Raw genomic sequence first — 19,860 nt, 5'->3', positions numbered from 1 at the left:
TAACTTTGTCATTGATTCATACTTGGACAAAACAATAAGTGTGACTAGACAGGCCTATTATAATTAAAAAAAGCTAAAACTTATATTTTTTTATTTTCTTTTTAAAGATTTTTTAAACCGTTTATTTGTTTGCTTTTAGAAAAAGTAAAAAAGTCAAATGTTGCCCTCGCCCGGCGGGGGCTCTTAGTCATCTTCAGGAATAATGTTAAAAGGACCTTCATAAAATTCTGTATTCTAGCGATTTTACTCCTGTGGCATATCTAGTTATTAATGTGTTCACAATTAACTGTTTCCCCGATAAACATGTCACATGATTCATGAACTTGTTTACAATCAAACTCCTCGAATACGCGAAGCGAAGCAAAAGGGGATCACTGCTCAGGAGTTAGATTTACAATTTGCTGCTTGGTTAAAATTATCCATTAGTAAGGTTACACTAATTTCTCTTTATTATTTATCCTTACTTAAGAACTCCTCGCTCTGTTTTGAACTGACTCAAAATTTGTAAAATATTGATGTAATACGCATAATGTTATAATAACTTCAAATTGTATGAATACTTTTATTATCCATATTGTCTGATATGTTTATGATAACGTTCATTTTCAATTACTTTTAATTCACCGCTTCACAGTTGATGTATTTACGACACTAAATGTTAATAAATAACTTTTCCAAAGTTGTATGAATACTTCTTACATCTACATCCATATTGTCTGAGATTATGTCTTCATATGGAATAGACGGACTTTCATTTTCAATCTACTTTTAAATTACACCGCTGTCACCCATTTAAACTATTAATTCCCTGTTTTATAAAATAGAATCCAATTTACCTTCGTTAAGAACAAGGTTTGAACAGTACGTACTGTACTAAATCTGTATTAAAATGCATATATTCATTTCTTTTTATTTCTTTTTACTACTTCTCATCCTCATCTTTGTGCTGATCAACGACTTGTTGAATTTTGTTTACACGTATTTTATTTTCATCTGTTTGACTACCGGTATATTTAAGTTCGGTTTCTTCAAATTCATAAATTCTGGACTGACCACATATTTCTCTGATACCTATGAGGCATGTTATTAACGCCCCAAGTCCGAAAAGGCATGCACTGAAAATGTAAGCACCTCTTTGATTTCCATACGAGTCTGAAATCAGGCCTGAAATAAGAAACATGATCAACGTGAGATAACAAAAGTCGCAAAAACATTGTCAGAAACCTTCCCAGCTAAACGTGCAAGAAATCCTGCTAAATTTGCAAGAAGCCCCGCAAAATGTGTAAGAAGTACCACTTAATGTGCAAGAATCCCGCTAAATGTGCAAGAAATCCCGTTAAATGTGCAAGAAGACTCCTGGGTGCTTCTTGGCTGGACCTGACGGGGTGAAATATGGAACTGTACGTAGCTCATTCCATACATGGGATTAAGATCTTGGGATCAGGCCGCTAAGTCCAAACGAGTAATACCATGTCTTTCCAAGTACTCTTGGACGACATTGGGGCGGGCATTTTCATACATTACCAATTGCACAAGAATACAACCTTACCTGGGTGTTGAGGACCTCATCTCCATACCGCTGGGCAGTCAATGTGCCTCTGTCGAGGACAATGATGTCAGTACGCCCATCCAAGCGGATTCTATCCCAGACCATTATTGAACCGCCACCATAGCGGTCGTGTTCCGCAATGTTTGCTGTATCAGACCATTATTGATCCGCCACCATAGCGGTCGTGTTCCGCAATGTTTGCTGTATTGTACCGTTCCCCTGACTTTCACCATACTCTAGCACGCTTATCTGTGTAGTCCAGGCAGTACCTTGACTTGTCGGTGAAGAGGATAGGCCGCCAGTCTATCCTGCTCCAACCAACATGGTCCATGGTCCAATCATATCAAAGCCGTAAGTGGTCTCGATACAGCGGGGTCCCTATACATGGTCTTCTCGATCGCAGACCACTTTCCTGCAAACGTGTACGTATGGTTGTGTTGACACACACATCCCTGAAGCATTTTGAAGGTCAGAGCAAAGTTTGGTTGCAGTTGCAAAACGGTTTCTTCGTGCCTGTATGAACAGAAAATGATCTTCAGCCGTCTTAACAGGTGTACCATGCTGTTGGAACCTCGCCCAGGCTCGAGTGATAATCTTATGGTCCACACCAAACACCTCACCAACCTCACGATGTCTAGCCCCCTGCTCCACCATACCAACTGCCCGCCACAACTCTGCTTCTGATAAATGCCTTCTAACATTTGCATTCGCCATTATTCAATCTTAAATGTTCAATATTTCAATGGAAAATGAAGAATGAACACCCTACACGTGTCGGTACGTGTATGCTGTGTCTAATAAAGACTATCAAAATACAGGGTCACCTTGTTTGCACTACTTGCACGTGGAAATGGCCTGCCATTCAAGGTTATGTGTACACAGGGTACACTCTCGATACATTACTACACGATTTACAATGTAAATATCATAACATTATATGATGTAGAATGTACGATGCTATGCGGAAAACTTGGTGCTTAGCAAACTTTGAGGAGTATATATTGCAGTTGTTGCGTACTTGAATGACCGACTGTATACATGTGTATTCAGGGCATTTTGTTCCACGATGTTATATGAATTATTCTCCATATAGCAGTGGTAACATGATCAGTGCTGTTTAATCGAAAGTCGTGTTCTACAGACACAAAGCATAATAAGGGATCAATGACGTGGTTGTTATTGTGTATGCCTCTTAACCTGAGATCAAGCCCTACTGTGTTTGTAACGTCTGTGTTCCCTATACGACACCAAAATAAATACTGGAAATCTGTTCACTTGTGAAAGCGTCTTCTGCTTGGGGAGAGCATCAAGTGAGCTAAAACTTCTCCGTTACAATTGAGTACTAGTATGTAATGGTCATTTGTCTATTACCGCTGATTCAGAAAAAAAAGGAATCGGTCATTTGCGGAGAAATTGTTAAATCCAGGAATGTTGGTAAGTTGAATCGTCTGCATTAATATGATACAAAACATTGTTTTGAACTCGGCGTAAAAATCCAGACAATCAAACAAGAAACGGAATCGAGAAAGGCTGAATTAACATTTTATCACAATCGATGTAAGATAAATATGTTAAAACAAAAAAATAAAAACCAAGTAACCAGGTAAACCATAAAGGTTAATAAGTACAGAAAGACTTACCTGCAAGTGGCATACCAGACAACATTGGAATCCCTCCCAAACTGATGACCAGGCCATAGGCCAGTCTCATTTGACTAACAGGCACAACATGAGCTGCCATTACACTGTGTAAACCATTAAATCCACCTACATAAATATATATTTTTTTCAGAGCATCTTTTTGTAGAACAAAAATAATTAATTAAGTTCAAAAGTTTATTACCAAGGTGTTTGCTTTTCTAACAAAACTATAGATATTTCACAACAAATACAGAGTTGCTCTCCCCCATTATTGCTTAACAAACACACATATTGATGGTTTCAATAAATATGCTTTCAGAAAGAAAAGTGCGTTTTTGACAATATGTGATGAGCAGAAGTTTGTTTTGTTCGGATTTACGGCGCATCAACATAATTTAGGACATATGGCACCGAAACAGAATGTTTTTGGTTAATTTCGGGTGATACAAATTGTACAAACCTGGAGCAAGAGATGCAAAGACTCCAGTAATTCGAAGCCATTCTGTCGCCACTTACGATCACGTATGGACAAACGGTGGCCGCAATTCTGATGTCATGCCTTAATCCGTAAAAGCAACCCCACAGCCACTAAGGACGATTCCTTTATAACTCATTTATAAAATTCAGTATTGTATTCTGGTAGTAATTATAAAATGTAAAAAAAAATAATCGTATCTGTCATGCACCAATCATTTGTAAACCTATAATCTTTTTATCCCAGTTATTCGCAACATGGTACTGCTATCCCGTACTACGGTTATCTCGTGTTCCAGTGTTGAAAGTCCTTTGAGTTTATTTATTTGTACGTGCTTTATTCAACTGTTCACCTTTAATAGTCCCTGCTATTTTTTTGAACATAGGGATAGAAATGACTGGTTCAGTATAATCTTGCATTGAAGCAGGAATACATTTATAATTAAGGGAGTCTTACTCTAATGCTTTCCCGCCAAAAACAATTCTAACATCGACCAATATCGTAGCAAATCGGTTATTTCCGGAACGTTATTTTTTGGCATTAGATTATTTACAAACACTCACCTATTTTCGCTATGTACTAAATTCCGGTAACAAACGGTTAAAAAATTATTGTTACAATTTTAATGTCGAATAAAAGTTATATGTTATGTTATGTTATGTTATGTTATGTTATGAATACCGAAACTTGTGAAAATTAGCGTTCCGGAAATGACCGATTTATTACGATATCGGCTGATGTTAAATTTTTTGGCGGAAAAGCATTGCAGTAAGACTCCCCTAACTTCACTTACCTGCTCCTAAGCCAAGAACCGCTGCAAGAGCTATGAATGATATAAAGGAAGACGCCAAGGTTAATAACGCCGTCCCTATACTAAACAGTAGTAAACCAAAACTGTGTACGAATGGTATAAGTTTTGTCACTTTATGCGATATTGCACCAAACAGTAGCCGCCCACAGAAATCTGTAGCCCCGAGAACCATCACTATGATATAAACTTCCGTCGAACTGCGGTCTGCCTCATACATAAGATCTGGTAGGAAAGTAGCAGGAAGAAAGAGTCCAAAATAGGCCACAAAAGAAGCTGTTGCATACAAGACGTAGTTCATGTTTTTCAGCAGTTTAATCAATGCTGTTTTCAAATCAAATGGATCTGAAAGGGAATAACAAGACGAAACTGGTTCAGCAGTATCAAATTTGTTAAAACGATTGTACTAAATACATGTATATATAAATAGTAGGTACTTCAAACATTTCTCTCTATCTCACAAATTAAAATTTCCTTGGGTTCAAACTTTTCTATCGGAATACTACCGGTATAAACATTCCGGACACTTCGCCGATTGCACATAATTATAGTCATTTAGGAAAGGGCTAAACAAGGTTCACCAAACTTCTATATTTATTACGCTATACTAGATGAAAAATAAGTTATGCCAATAGTTTATTTTCTGCAACTGTTTACAAGCGTTACAGGTTAGTAAGTAATTTTCTATTATTTTAAGTCATTGCAGTTTATTTTTAAATAAATCGTTTTTACCTTCAACCATGTGCTCGTCTCCTTCAACAGTAACTTTCTCAGGAGGGAAAAATGTCAGTCCTGATGGTATTCCAATCAACGACAAGAGACTTAGGAACATAAAAGTCTTTCTCCAGTCGAATTTTTCAATTAATACAGTCATGACAGGTGGTAAAATCAAAGTACTCAAAGGAATCCCAGCATTTGCAACGGTCATTGCTACTGGTCGCCATTTGTCGTTAAAGTGAGGCCCGAGAATTGTGTTTCCACAGTAGTGTATGGTTCCGGAACCTAAACCTTGTTTTTAAAAAATTTGGAGGAAAAAAGAAACAACATTGAATATGTTATTTTCAGATGAATCGTTTCATATAATTGTCAAATCAAAAGGATTAGGTGGAAAATGAAATTTGCCGTCGATAAAATACATAAAACTATAAATATTAATGTTGCGTTCCCGATCTTCTTTTTTTATAAACGAACGTCATTGTGATCTGAGAAAATTACTAAAATATTTAGTTTGAAACGACACAGGATAGTTTTTCCATCAGAAAAAACAACAACAAAAAACAGAAGGCCTCTTTAATCAGCATAACAATTGTTTGGTTTACACACGGTATTACATATGACCGTTTTAAACAAGTTCATGTCTTATCATGTAAAACTATAATTCTGTAATAATTAATATTCATATATAATCCATTCGTTTTATTGTTTAATAAGAGAAGCACGTTCGTAAAATTCAAATAAGGGTGAAATGTGTTTGTGTTTTTGTGATAAGTACAGTAAGATAAATGAAATTTGATATAGTAACTTCATACATTTGTCCCGAAACAGATCTGTAACAAGGTGAAAAATATATGTTATGGATACATTACGAGTTTTTTTTCAGTTAGCTTTGTCCGAGGCCGAGGATAAATAGTTGTTTGTCTCTTTACGTCTGTAAGAAGACACTTTTGAAGAAAATACAAGTAACTGTATATCTGACTTGACCTTTCTGTTGAAAATGTGTCAGAGTTAAATCGTATACATATACATGCACAGTGCGTTAACTAGAGTGCAGGTATTAGTTACCCGCACTTCAGAGCATGCCCTTTGATTGGTTCATTTTTGCTGGGGTTTACTTATTGTGACGGCAAAGAAAGAGAAGGCGATAGAAATATCATGTTCAGATGCTCGTTCATTGGTTACTTTTTCTGGGGATTCATATTGTGACAACAGGGAAGGTGTTTATATGTTTGACTATGATACGCCCCCTCGTACAAATCAGATAGCCTCGTGTTTCGATGCTCTTTCTATTACATAATCCTTTGCGCTGTGAATTTTTATATATTTTAAAGGCATATTATTTGGCCAATATAAGCTCTAGTTAGGAAACTAAAACAAAGCAAGATGAAAAATATTACTTTTAACACTTTAAGTGTTCAAAGGGGGCCTTTAATGTATCAATGGTATTTGAATCGAGAAATATGCCGTAGGAAATAAAACGCAATAAGATAATTGATATGAATGTTCACAAGTGTACGAAGCAAGGAAAGAAAAACATGTATAATTTGTGTCTCACGGTATACACGGTAGTGTAGTATATTACAATGAGAAAGCATCAAGTTGACAACAATGATCCAAGATAGGTACGGCTTATAGAAGTGTATACTCTATGAATGTTGACATGATTTTCCTAAGTAAAGCGTATACGTTTTCAAAATTTTGAACACATCAACATGATAAAAACATGTCCGAGAAACATTTAGTGTCCAATCCTTTATAGATATTAATTTAAGCCGTCCTGAAATGTAAGGAAAGTAGTAAAGTTGTCGTCTGTGCTAAACATGCTCGCCCTCTGTGAGCAACACTCTCTCGTTAAGGAATATGCACAAATAAATACCATAGTCGAAACGTTACTTTATTCAAAAAAGTAAGATAAATAATAAGATTTTCTGGAATAAAAACTTTAAGCAATAACGCATACTAATTTAATTAATAAAAAATCAATCGGATTACAATTCTCCTTCTTAAAATAGAGAGAAAAAAGACATTATTCATATACACTCATTCAAAATCGTCTTTTGCAAATATCAAAACAGCAACATATCTTTTAGATACTTTTAACAATAAAAAATACAGCCTTGATTGCGCTTAATGTGTGTATTTAGATGGAATTTCCAGTCAAATAATGTGTTTCTCTGAATGCTCAAGGTTGTGAAATGAAAATAGCTACTTAAGTGTATGTATTTGGATATTTTGGTAAAGAAACATGCTCACGCTTTCGTTGTGGAACAATTGTCGTTACTCGCGTCAGTACCCAGTGTAAATGGCACCAAAAGTTTCTTTCGAGAAAGAAAGAGTATCGAAACACGGGGCTATCTGATTTGTGCGAGGGGGCAAGAGTGTTTTGATGTTCTTTCTCTTTAAATTGTATCATAGGCAAAATTAAAACACGTTCCCTGTTGTTAAAATATGAAACCCAAGAAAAAAGTAAATTATTAACGAGCATCTAAATATGACGTTTCTTTCTCTGTCGTTAATAACATTTGTATAAAATGCATAAAAGTTTGTATTATGAATATGTGTGTGTTAACCTTAATAAATATCTATCTCACTGTGCATGCATACGTGTATACGATTTAATTCTGATGCATTTTCAACAGAAATTAAGGTACAACAATATTTAAATGCACATTTGTCAAAATCATGTATCATATGTTAATCGTATGTATATATTTCACGTCTTATGTTTTGTGAAAAGCGGGGGGAAATGAGTGTATCTGCACCCGAACTATGAAATATAAACTGATGTCATTAAGTTGATAAATACATGTATTATCGATAACCGCAGTATGTTCTAAAATACAAACTACAATGTATTTTAACTCGTGATATTCTTTAGTTGTAGTAGTGATTTACTATGAATTTGCTTTAAAAAAACGGAAACAGTCCTAGTTAATTTAAATTTCGACCATTGCTGAAGAATAAAAAATGATAAGGATCTTGCAGAGCTTTGGACAGTCAATAATTAAGCATTTACTTCTATTAAACATTACAAGGAAGAAATAAACATATACATATGCGATACTTTTTTTTGTCAAAGACAACATTTCCTTAACTTAATTTATAAAGAATGTTATAACTTTAAAAAAATACTTATTTATAACTTTCCGATGTAAAAAGATATCTTTTTATGTGTTTACCCTACCAGAAAATCGGCTTATTTTTTATTTTTGCACTAAAATAACATGTATTAATTACAAACCAGCTATCAATCCATACGTGAAATATATTGCTGTCATCCCTGTTGCAAACATACTCGAAAGCATACCGACTGCAAGGAGAACAGCACCGGCAACTGCTAGCCATCTTTCCCCAGTTTTCTGAGTCAGTATTCCAAGTGGAAACCCTTCAATAGTTCAATGGTATGATTATTTATGATATCTGATGATGATGATAATATTAAAAGAGAAATGTTTTCAGCATCATGATAAAATATTATTTGTTGCAAAGCAGGGTAGTTTTGCATTGAAGAAGGTCTGTTTCTGGAAATATTTATTTAATTAAGTTACTGGTCTACATATGTTACCGGGCATATTTAGCCTTTTAAATAGAGATATTAAATTTTTACTAGGTCAGTACGATTTTGGGCGTCTTAAAACAAAAACAAGAGCTCATACTCGCTCGTTTATATTCAATTTTCAATCTAATTTTATATTGCAATCTACGTTTTAGTTGCATGTTTACTTGTTAGATCGAATTGTTTAAGTTATCTACTTAGGAACATTAAATATTACTTATTGAACTAGAATGAAATAATATTTTGTGATAAATTGATAAACAGATATTCAGAAATATAATCATAATTTATATTCATTGTGTTGACTATCATAAACAACTGTATTGCTTTTGTTTGAAATTTCACTGAAAAGGGAGTATAAGAAGCGGTGGCTACAATACAAGAACGGTGCCGTGACCAGGATCCGAGGTTTAGCGAGACAACGTAAAAGGCAACGAAAGAAGGCCGAGTCACACGAGATTGCGGACCAATTGACAGATTGATGAACTTCTTAATGCTGGGGTGAGTTGTTGCTCTTCTTGTCTGAAGTTGTTTAGAATTGTTTAGAGCCATGATCGAGGCTGGCATAGGAAATTTTTTACATAATGTTTCGGTAGTAGTATATATCCAAAGTATTTCAAATTTCGCATTTGAATAAATTACATAATTACTTACACAGATCAAAATGCTCAGTCAAACTTATATTATATATTATACAAATTTATGTTAAATAGAAATATCGAGCGTTTGGGTAGTTTCGTTGTCTAAAAATAAACGTCAGATTGAGTACATTAAAAGAATAAAAAATATAAAAGCAGATTATCTGAGCCGTCCTCCCAATGTCTATCCTGAATAAACGTCATCTGTAACAGAATTTTCGGACGTAAATGACAACTCTTGAGCAATAAATAATGAAAGTAAAGGGAGTACGAACTCGGTGAAACTTTAAAATCTAGATAAGTCCCTCTTGATATAAACATAAGTCCATATTGATATATCACATACATCCCTATTGATATGTATATAGGTCCCCATTGATATAAATATTATTAAGTCCCTTTTGATATAGACGTAAGTATATTGATATAAAATAAGTCCCTTTTGGTATAGACGTAAGTATATTGATATAAACATAAGTCCCTTTGATATATGTATATATATATACAAGTCCCTAACGATATATACATAAGTCACTATTGATATGCAGATACGTTAAGTCCATATTATACAAGTATAATATATAATATATGATAGTATATTAATAATGATTACGTTTATATACGAAATTATAACTGCGAGAGACGGGATAGATCAAATGGGAAGGGTGGGGGAATAATTTCTTATATATCTGAAGATATTACTTATAAACGTCGGCATGACTTTGAAATAAATGATATTGAGTCAATCTGGTTACAAATTTTTATTCCAGCTGCAAATCCTTCCTTTTAAATTTTGTTTATCGTCCTCCCAATTCTCCTCAGTCCTGGATTGATTTGTACGAAGAGCAAATTGAAATGGTCGATACTTCACTTATTGAATATTTTATAATGGGCGATTTAAATATCCCTTATTTACCAGGACAGGAAATGGAAATATTTAGAAACACAAAATGGAAGAACACAATAACTAAGTTCGGTTTAATACAATTAATAAAACATCCGACGAGAACAACAAATAAAAGTTCATCTATAATTGATCATATATATGCAAGTAATACTGAGAACGTGAAAGACATTTTCGTCTCATCTCTATCTATGAGTGATCATTTTCCTGTATGCATGGTTTATTCAACTAAAACTAACAAAAATAAAAAATATGGGTTGCATAAGGTGATAAAATATAGAATGACTAAAACTTTTTGTGAAGAAAATTTTCAACGTGATCTTTTAACATCTGGTATAGATATTACTGAAACAATAACAAATCCAAATAACTCTTTAAATTTCTTTTACTCTGTTTTAAATGAAGTATTAGCAAAACATGCGCCAATGAAAGAAAACGCGTAAAACGGGAGCACCAACCTGACTGGTTTACAGATGAAATAAAAAAACGATAAATTTGCGCAATAAGTGCCATAATAAAGGAGATTTCGATCAGTACAAAATTTTAAGAAACAAAGTTACTTCGTTAATTAGAAAGGCTAAGAAAAATTTCTTTAATAATGCCATTGAAGAGAATAAGGACTCAAAGTATGTATGGAAAAACTTGAAAGAAGTTTCTAACATCAATCAAACTAAACGGATAACACTTCCGTCTAAAATAGAAAAAAATGATGGAGTAATTGAGAATGAATTAGAAATTATCAATGAACTAAATAAACATTTTATCAACATTTCAAATATCATTACAAAAACCACTTTTTCTGAAAACAATTTTTCCACTTTAAAAGAAAAAATGGATACATTGCTAGGCTCTCGCGTATTTGATATTCCTTATATAACGACCATGGAAGTAAAGCTAATTATTTCAAAATTGAACACAAATAAATCTACAGGCCTTGATGGTATTGGCCCCGCAATTTTAAAAAGTTGTGGGGATACTATTATTCCTTGCATAACATCTATTATAAATAATATCATTCATTTAGGCTCGTGTCTTGCCTGTGTTTAAATCACGAAGTAGAGACTTTTCTGAAAATTATCGCCCAATTTCAATTCTACCCACCATCTCAAAAATATTTGAACGACATATTGCGTCACATCTTCAGACATTTTTTTTCAAAATACAGAAATTATACATGACAGACAATCAGGGTTTCGAAAAAAACATTCTTGTAATACAGCATTACTAAGATTAATTGATGCCTGGATCAAAGATATTGATAATGGTAAAATGATAGGTGCTATTTTCCTTGATTTAAGAAAAGCGTTTGATCTTGTCGATCATGAAATTTTGATACACAAATTGAAATTATATCTTTTTTCTAAAAAAGCTGCAAAAACTATACTTAATAGACTGATGCGTTCACCAACATTAGATATTTTTAATAAACTTACATGGCTGAAATTCAATTTCAGAGCGAAATACCACACAGCAATTATGGTGTATAAATCTTTAAACAATCTGGCACCGTTATATATGAGTGAAATTTTTAGTTTCTCTCACAATGAATTGCATAATTAACGCTCAATCGCTCATAAAGATCTTGTACTGAAAAGTAAACCTCATACAAATTATTTAAAGAATTCTTTTTCTTATTTCAGTATTGACGTTTGGAATAAATTACCTATTACTATCAAACAATGTTTGACTTTACAATCTTTCAAAAACAACTGTAAAATTTATTTTCTAAGTTTACAGTTAGATACATAATGAAAATTGATCACTTTATATTTTAATTGTTGCAAATGTTGATATCATCATTTTCTCTCTCTTTCTTTTAATCATTACGAGTCTATCTATAATTACCATAATTAATATGAGTGTCAGTCGGATGAATGTATAAAAATGATCTAACCTTTACATTAAATAATATATATTTTTTTTATCTATATACCAAAAGATTTTAAATATTTGTATAGGTCTACATTTTTTCTTTGTTATTGTTAAATCAGAAGGCCATACTGAAAATAAGTATACTTGTTACTGTAAACTTTGTATGTTACCTTCAATAAATAAAGATTTTATTATTATTATTATCCCTATTACATATATATGTATATAAGTGGCTATTAATATATACGTAAGTCCCTATTGATCCCTAATGATATATACATAAGTCCATATTGATAGCTACATAAGTCCCATACTAATGTATACGTAAGTCCCTAATGATATATATTTATGCGAAAAAACATTAACCGAAAGTCTAAATCGAAATGGGAGAAAATGAAATTAAAAACGTCACAATACATATATGCATATCTGATCCCCACATCTAGTGTCGAAATTTTCCTATGATCAAAAATACTTACCTACAAAACCAAGCAATGAATTAAACATAGATGCAGTCCACGCAGCGTCCGACTGACTGGTACCAAACTCTAGTCGTATTTCCCTGTACAAAATCCCGAAGGAAAAACTCATTCCTGATGACAGCATTTGAGCAAAATGGCTCCCTATAACTATCAACACTTTTCGCGTCACCATCTTTTATCAAATATTTTGTCAATACAATTTCATTCAAATAAAGCTCTTATGAAAAGAGAGAAAAAAATCTTTAAAAAGTCACAAACGTATGTGACCGTAACTTTTTACACATTTAAAGTGGTATACATCGTGTTTATCCATGTATAATTTTATTTATAAAGCATATTTTTAATGTATGGAAGACATGGAGGGACATACATGGAGGGACATTTTAAACTTACGGATTTAATCTTAAAAGTTAGGCATAAGAAGTAATGTGTACTGAAAAAAGCAGGCATGTCCATTAGTTTGTTAGTAAGACAGAGAACAAGAGCTGTCTGTAAGACAGTGCGCTCGACTTCTATAAGTGGTTTATAGTAGAACAGTTCCTTAAATGATCTGTTTAACAGGGTAATAAGACTTAACTTTAAAAATTTGAAATTGGACTTGTACGACTTGTACAAAAACGTTAATCGAAATTCTAAGTCAAACAAGGAACATAATTGTTCTTAAATTATCAATTGCGGAGCGGATGATGTTCACTAACAAGTATTTAAAGTTTCAAAGCAACACCTCAAAGGGCATACAAAGCCGGAGATGATGCGAAAAACCTTAACCGAAAGTCTAAGTCGAAAAGGGGGATACAATTTTAAAAAATTCACCTTACTTCTTATGGCGGGGACACTGGGAAAATGATGAACTAGAGGCAATTCCAAGAAAGACAAAATATCCCTGTAACATAAACATTATAAATATAACTTCAGTATAGAAGGATACACACATTTCTTCACATAGTGGTACTCTCATTTACAAAAATCTAGAACCTCTAAACAATTAAGACCTCCGAGGTCATTCATATATATACGTACTTCAAGTTGTAAGAATTTAGTTCACTATCAAGGTAATCAAGTAAGATTTTCATCTTATTTCTGCTGAAGGCTGCAAGCGTGTTCCTAAATATTCTGCCGGTGTCAACTGATTCTACCTATGCGAGCAGTGCATATATAGATAAGCTTGCACATCCATCCAGCACATAAAACACATTTTAAAATGGGTCCATAAATTTTAAATGGTGTTGTCCATATTGAAATATGAACACCCTCGCCCCCATTTAAGTTATTTATCATTAATTGTTCATTTTCCGAATCCTAGTTGAGCTTGTAGCAAAGGAACGATTCATATCACTCTGCCAGATAGACACAAGTTAAAAACGTGTCCTGCGGGGAATAGTTTTGAGCGTTCTTTAGGGATTCTCTCTATTTTATCGCCACATCAGCGTTGTTTGTGCCGTGTGGAGGCCGTAAATAGTCGACCCATACATTCAATCAGGGATGTTATATTTCCGATCCTTAATTAAAGATCGTTCAGCACAACGTTATGGCTACGTACGTGCTTGTGGTATTTTTTAGTTCTTTCTATTCGGCTATTTTCTAGTTGGGTGGTTCCAGTATTCCTCACTTGAATACTGTTTAATCACCCTTAGGATATGGGGCCTGCTTTTTAAATTTGTCTTTTGGCAGCTTATTTGTGATATGCAGGCTTCATAACCTCTGACCCCCTTTCAAAATTCCATCCATTGTTTAGGACACATGCATTCTTTTACTTGTGGATCGTATGCCGCTTTTCATGGAATGGCAAGAAAGTGTCACATTGAAGGTTCCATGATAACCGCCGTGTGAACACATCTTTTTGTCGTTTTGTGCGTTCATTAGGGATTCTTTATTTCTCTCTATTTAATATTCTTAATACCAGATATATAATAGTTGATCTTATATTATAGTTTACAGTAATCGGTCAATAACCGAAGATCTTAAGTCCAGGCGTGTGAGATTTGTCTTCCAAACGCCATGATGATACCCCAGGACCTTAGTCAATAATAGCTGTACAGTCCGATTAAAATATCGATCATACCTATATATAAAAGTGTTAGTTTCAAAAAATAAAACAAGACATAGTACAAACACCATGAACATAGTTCAAGTTAAATCGATGACTGGATCTAATACTTACCTGTTGTGAATCCTTTGACCATATAAATAGAAACTTTTTTATGAATCATTGCCAACAAACAAACCTGTCATTGAAAATCTATTTATTGTCATTAGAAATACAGTTTTTTTAACTATATTTCAAGAAATACACGATAATATTGAGTGATTAGGGATCTTTAAATATTATTGAAACTGCTCCCTGTACAACATAAAGATGCTATTGCCTATCTCGTTTGAGTCTGGATTTGTGAAATCATGAAGACGCTTGTGAGAGTTCAAATTAATCCAAGTGTTTCTCTTTCACAAATTGACGATATATCTAACGTTTTATTAGAAAATTAACCAACTGTTGTAAAAGACCCATTTTTGATTGGTTTTGTCCAAATTGAAATATGGACACCTCCATTTAAGTTATTTACCGTTAACAATCGCATCTTCTTGTCCCTTTCTGTCAAAGTTCGGATAAGAAGTTATTATTGATAATAGCCTTGATGTCCCGATTGTAGCGTTAATTATTTATTTTCCAAACCCTAGTTGCGCATGAAGCACAGGAACGTAGTCATCCCACTCTGCCAGATAGAAATTACCAGCGACTAGTTGTAAATTGAACCGTTTTGCTATATCCCTAGCTTTCTGAAGGCGTCTACCATCCGCTGTAAATATTGAATAATTTATTTAGATTTACAACATGCCCACACTTCGATTAAGAAAATAAAAATGATCAATTATAGAAGTTGTCATCAATAGGAATGCATCGAAATTCCCTTTCCTTTACTTATTTATTTTAATACATTAATTTATCTTAATGTATATATGTACCCTACAATATGATTTATGTTTCATAAAGATAATTTTATGAATAAATCCACACATAATAATTAAAAATTAAAAAAAGCACCGATTTTATTGTATTGTCCGAATTATCCCTGTATTTCTGAACTATATAGCACAGAACAACGGACAGATATATTTATGAACCTATTTATTAATGTTAAAGAATAGTATACATGTGTCCCTACAATATGGTTATATAAATTATTAGATTTTTTTACCATCAAAATTCTGCTATTTCTTATATTTTGTCACATTTTATGTAACCTGTTAAGGTCTTATGTTAATACAATAACTTTTCTTGTATATGGTTTATTTGTTCACTGTACGGCTTTTTCGACTACATGTATTTTAAACATATATTTTTTAAAATTAGAATGAATTTTTAGATGAGTTGCTGTAATATAATATATAGAATAACCCTCAACATGTTTAATATCTTAAATTGCCTTATCAAACATCGCTCAATTTGCCTCAGATTTTTCTTCAAATGAATATATATTAAGTTTTATTTTGCCATATATACTGTCAAGTAGTTTGCTTTCTAAAAGATGTTTTTGTGATTTGCTTGCAAGGAAATGAACCCTCTATACAGTCATCTATTTCCTAAACATCTTTTCAAAATCAAATTATTTGATAATAATTATTTGCAGAAATTAACAAACAACAACCTCTCTGGCTGCGATTAGTCCTCTAAACTTGAATTTTATACTGTTACCACAAAGCGCAATACAAACACCTCTAACTTGAATTTTATACTGTAACCACAAAGCGCAATACAAACACCTCTAACTTGAATTTTATACTGTAACCACAAAGCGCAATACAAACACCTCTAACTTGAATTTTATACTGTAACCACAAAGCGCAATACAAACACCTCTAACTTGAATTTTATACTGTAACCACAAAGCGCAATACAAACACCTCTAACTTAAATTTTATACTGTAACCACAAAGCGCAATACAAATACCTCTAACTTGAATTTTATACTGTAACCACAAAGCGCAATACAAACACCTCTAACTTGAATTTTATACTGTAACCACAAAGCGCAATACAAACACCTCTAACTTGAATTTTATACTGTAACCACAAAGCGCAATACATACACCTCTATCTTGAATTTTATGCTGTAACCACAAAGCGCAATACAAACACCTCTAACTTGAATTTATACTATAACCACAAAGCGCAATACAAACACGATCCCTATGGTGTATTAATTAATTCACAGCATGCCAGCGGCAATTAAATTTACCCATGAGACTAGTCCACACCTTGGTATAAACTGTCCTCTATTCAGTCAATACTTTCTTTGAAATTTCGAAAACATAAAGAATGATCTGATGCAGATTGAACATTGATTGACAGGAAGATAGAAGGCAAGTTGAGGGTTATTTTATATCAGAATCATAATATTTTAGTAGTTTACCTGTGTTATTTGGCACCCTTGGTAAATCCTTTGTTTCTATCTTACCGTTGGTTTGCTTGAACAATAAGAAAATGTATCTATGTAAACCTGAAAAATATTATAAAAGAAAAACAAAATGTAGATTAACAACGCTTAAAACAGTGACAAACAACGATAAAAATATAGAATCAGTAAAATTCTTGAAATTATAACATAAACAGACAAGCCACACAAACACGAACATTCAGTAATTATTTATTGCATACGTTTCGGTATTTATATAATTCATTCAGTCTACCTAATATGAGCAGCGCCACGACATAATGCGTTTGCGACCAGCATGGATCCATACCAGCCTGCGCAGTCTGATCAGGATCCATGCTGTTCGCTTACAAACCCTATTACAAATAGAGAAACTGATAGCGAACAGCATGGATCCTGATCAGACTGCGCGGATGCGCAGGCTTGTCTGGATCCATGCTGGTCGCAAACGCATTATGTTGGTTTTGTCATGGCGCGGCAGTTAGATTAACTATCACACCTACCAGTTCCTTTAGGTGCTCCAGATCCAATGTATGTGGTCAACTCTTCGCCAGTGTTGATGTCATTGTTTGTAATGTTCATTACCAACCAGTGCTGGAACTCACCAAATTTAGGATCTTCTCTCGAGGGAGCGTCAGGATCTAGTGTTGGAAGAGAGATTCCAATATAAATAAAATTTAAGAGTTATTATGGAGAGCTAAATATTACAGAATACGAAGAGACCAAATATTACAGCATGCAAATTGCCAATATAAAGCAATAAGCTGATAGCCAAAATAAACAGTGAAGCGCCAGGCAAGGACATGGTGCAATGCACTGTGATACAACAATAAGCAAAGAGACAAAATACTACAGTATTGCAAAGTGCCGAAAAACTTACATTATGTAAATAACCGAGATAAATCATTTTACAATGCGCTGATTTTGGACAGTTTGCTAATTACCGAAAGCCCATTATATTTATAGTGGTCAATGACCTATAAACAATTAGCTGTAGTACACATAATACGGCAGAGATCTGTCCCCCTTCTTTGTTTTTGAAAAAACACTGTTTACCGTAATATTAGGTCGAAGCGCCGAATTAAAAGAGCTATGCGAATTGCTACTCAAATCAATGACAAACAACAGTAAGCAATTGCCGATAGAGAGTATGAAGAGAAATAATACTGTTGACAAGATAGAACAGTATACAAAATGCCAATATAAATAAGCGAGAAGCTAAGATAAGACTGTGAAGCTGCAAGAAGGAGCAGTAATAAGACAGCAGAGAAGTTGATTATGCGAGGCAGAATGCTGTGCGCTGACATAGAACAGTATGCAAAGTGCCGGTATCGATATAGGGCACAGTATGCTTAGCATTAAGATGGAAGGTTATGAAAAGCACGTTGATAGAATAGTGTACGTGCAAGCGCTGAAAAACTGCAGTATATATAAGTGCCGAGATTAAACAGTATGCACAGCACTGAACGAGATAGAACAGTGTGCAAAGTGAAAAGATTAATGAAACTGTATGCAAGCCACAAAAATATAGCAGTATACAATAAGCAAAGATAACACAGTATGTAAGCCTAAGATAACAAGAAATGCGAACCAACAAGATAGAATAGTATGCAAAGAGCTGAGATAGAACATTATACAAAGTGTCAAGATTAAACAGTATGCGGAGTGCAGTGTGCAAGAATTAAGATGAAAAAAGTCTGCGAAAAGAACAGTATGAAATAACCGAGATTGGACAGCATGTGAACAGTCAAGACAGAACAGTATATGAAGCACATAAACGATTTGATTAGAGCCCTTTCTGCTCGCTGTAATGTCATAAGATCAAACTTTGATATTTTACCGTGACAAATCAGTGTAAAGAATTCGCTAGCATCTTGCTCAATTGTAACAGAGGGAACGTCCTTGACATTGGTTGGAGTTTGAGTATCCCCTGGTCGTAACTCAGCGTTTCCAAACTTTATCTGTAAGTGAAACAGTGAATCTTGTATGGTTGAATAAATAACTGTTTGTAAAGCTCTACATAACTCGAGAGTAAATCATTTGTTAATTATAATGTACATTACACGATTATAAAACATTTGATAAAGAATGTTGAAAAACATTTTAGAGGATGTTAACCAGTTAGTTACGATTTCTTGTAATTTGTTTAGTATTTTTATTGATTACATGTTTATCGCAATCTTCTCTATAGCATTTAATCCGTTCGTCTGTGAATGCATACGGAGATCCATCTAAATCAGGAGCAAAAATAAACATTGCATGCCCAGCAATGTGGCCACATGGCTAAATTGTCAACGGACTAGTAATCTAAGGATTGCTGGCCGCGTTGGTTCAAACCCAGTCAGATGCAAGCAGTTGTTTCCTCAACGAAAAATGTGTACAGTGTATCCATAAGCTTATAATAAAATTATTGCATACATCTGAATTAACAAATGAACATTGCAGGCTAGGATACATCGTTGGATACCCACGGTTGATTAACATTGTTAATGGTTCGACCATGGGTATCCGACGATGACTAGGATATTGTCGGGGTTTTTTTTCAACCCCAAATTGTCTCTTTGTATTGCACCTTCACAATCGAGGCATTATACAAATAAAAAAAACTAAATGAGTTTTAAATGTCTTACCTTCAAAGCAGCCGGTGGTACTTCATCGAGAACATCCGGTATCAATCCGCTTGTTCTAAATACATCCATTTTATATTATAACAGGGATTTATATTAAACTTATATATACTCAATCTTAGGACGTACTAAATTTTAACACGACTATATTATATCTTTACA

General features: G+C 33.7%; 2 protein-coding genes across 2 annotated transcripts; both read right to left on the bottom strand.

The window, feature by feature from the left end:
* Window positions 1–640: 640 nt before the first annotated feature.
* On the bottom strand, window positions 641–12,813 carry LOC132754308 (monocarboxylate transporter 8-like). Its single transcript, XM_060744928.1, has 6 exons — window positions 12,639–12,813; window positions 8,431–8,574; window positions 5,205–5,480; window positions 4,458–4,817; window positions 3,190–3,315; window positions 641–1,164 (listed from the first exon to the last, which is right to left on the bottom strand). The coding sequence occupies exons 1-6, from the start codon at window positions 12,811–12,813 to the stop codon at window positions 923–925; spliced, it is 1,323 nt and encodes a 440-aa protein (XP_060600911.1). The 3' UTR covers window positions 641–922.
* A 2,088-nt stretch (window positions 12,814–14,901) lies between these two features.
* On the bottom strand, window positions 14,902–19,860 carry LOC132754294 (phosphatidylethanolamine-binding protein homolog F40A3.3-like). The gene is made up of 5 exons (XM_060744911.1): window positions 19,702–19,860; window positions 18,912–19,032; window positions 17,575–17,712; window positions 17,051–17,137; window positions 14,902–15,436 (listed from the first exon to the last, which is right to left on the bottom strand). The coding sequence occupies exons 1-5, from the start codon at window positions 19,768–19,770 to the stop codon at window positions 15,300–15,302; spliced, it is 552 nt and encodes a 183-aa protein (XP_060600894.1). The 5' UTR covers window positions 19,771–19,860; the 3' UTR covers window positions 14,902–15,299.

The sequence above is a fragment of the Ruditapes philippinarum genome, unplaced genomic scaffold, assembly GCF_026571515.1.
Source record: "Ruditapes philippinarum isolate M1 unplaced genomic scaffold, ASM2657151v2 ctg3283_1_1_1_1, whole genome shotgun sequence".
Taxonomy (NCBI): domain Eukaryota; kingdom Metazoa; phylum Mollusca; class Bivalvia; order Venerida; family Veneridae; genus Ruditapes; species Ruditapes philippinarum.
This window is presented reverse-complemented; position numbering and strand designations above follow the sequence as displayed.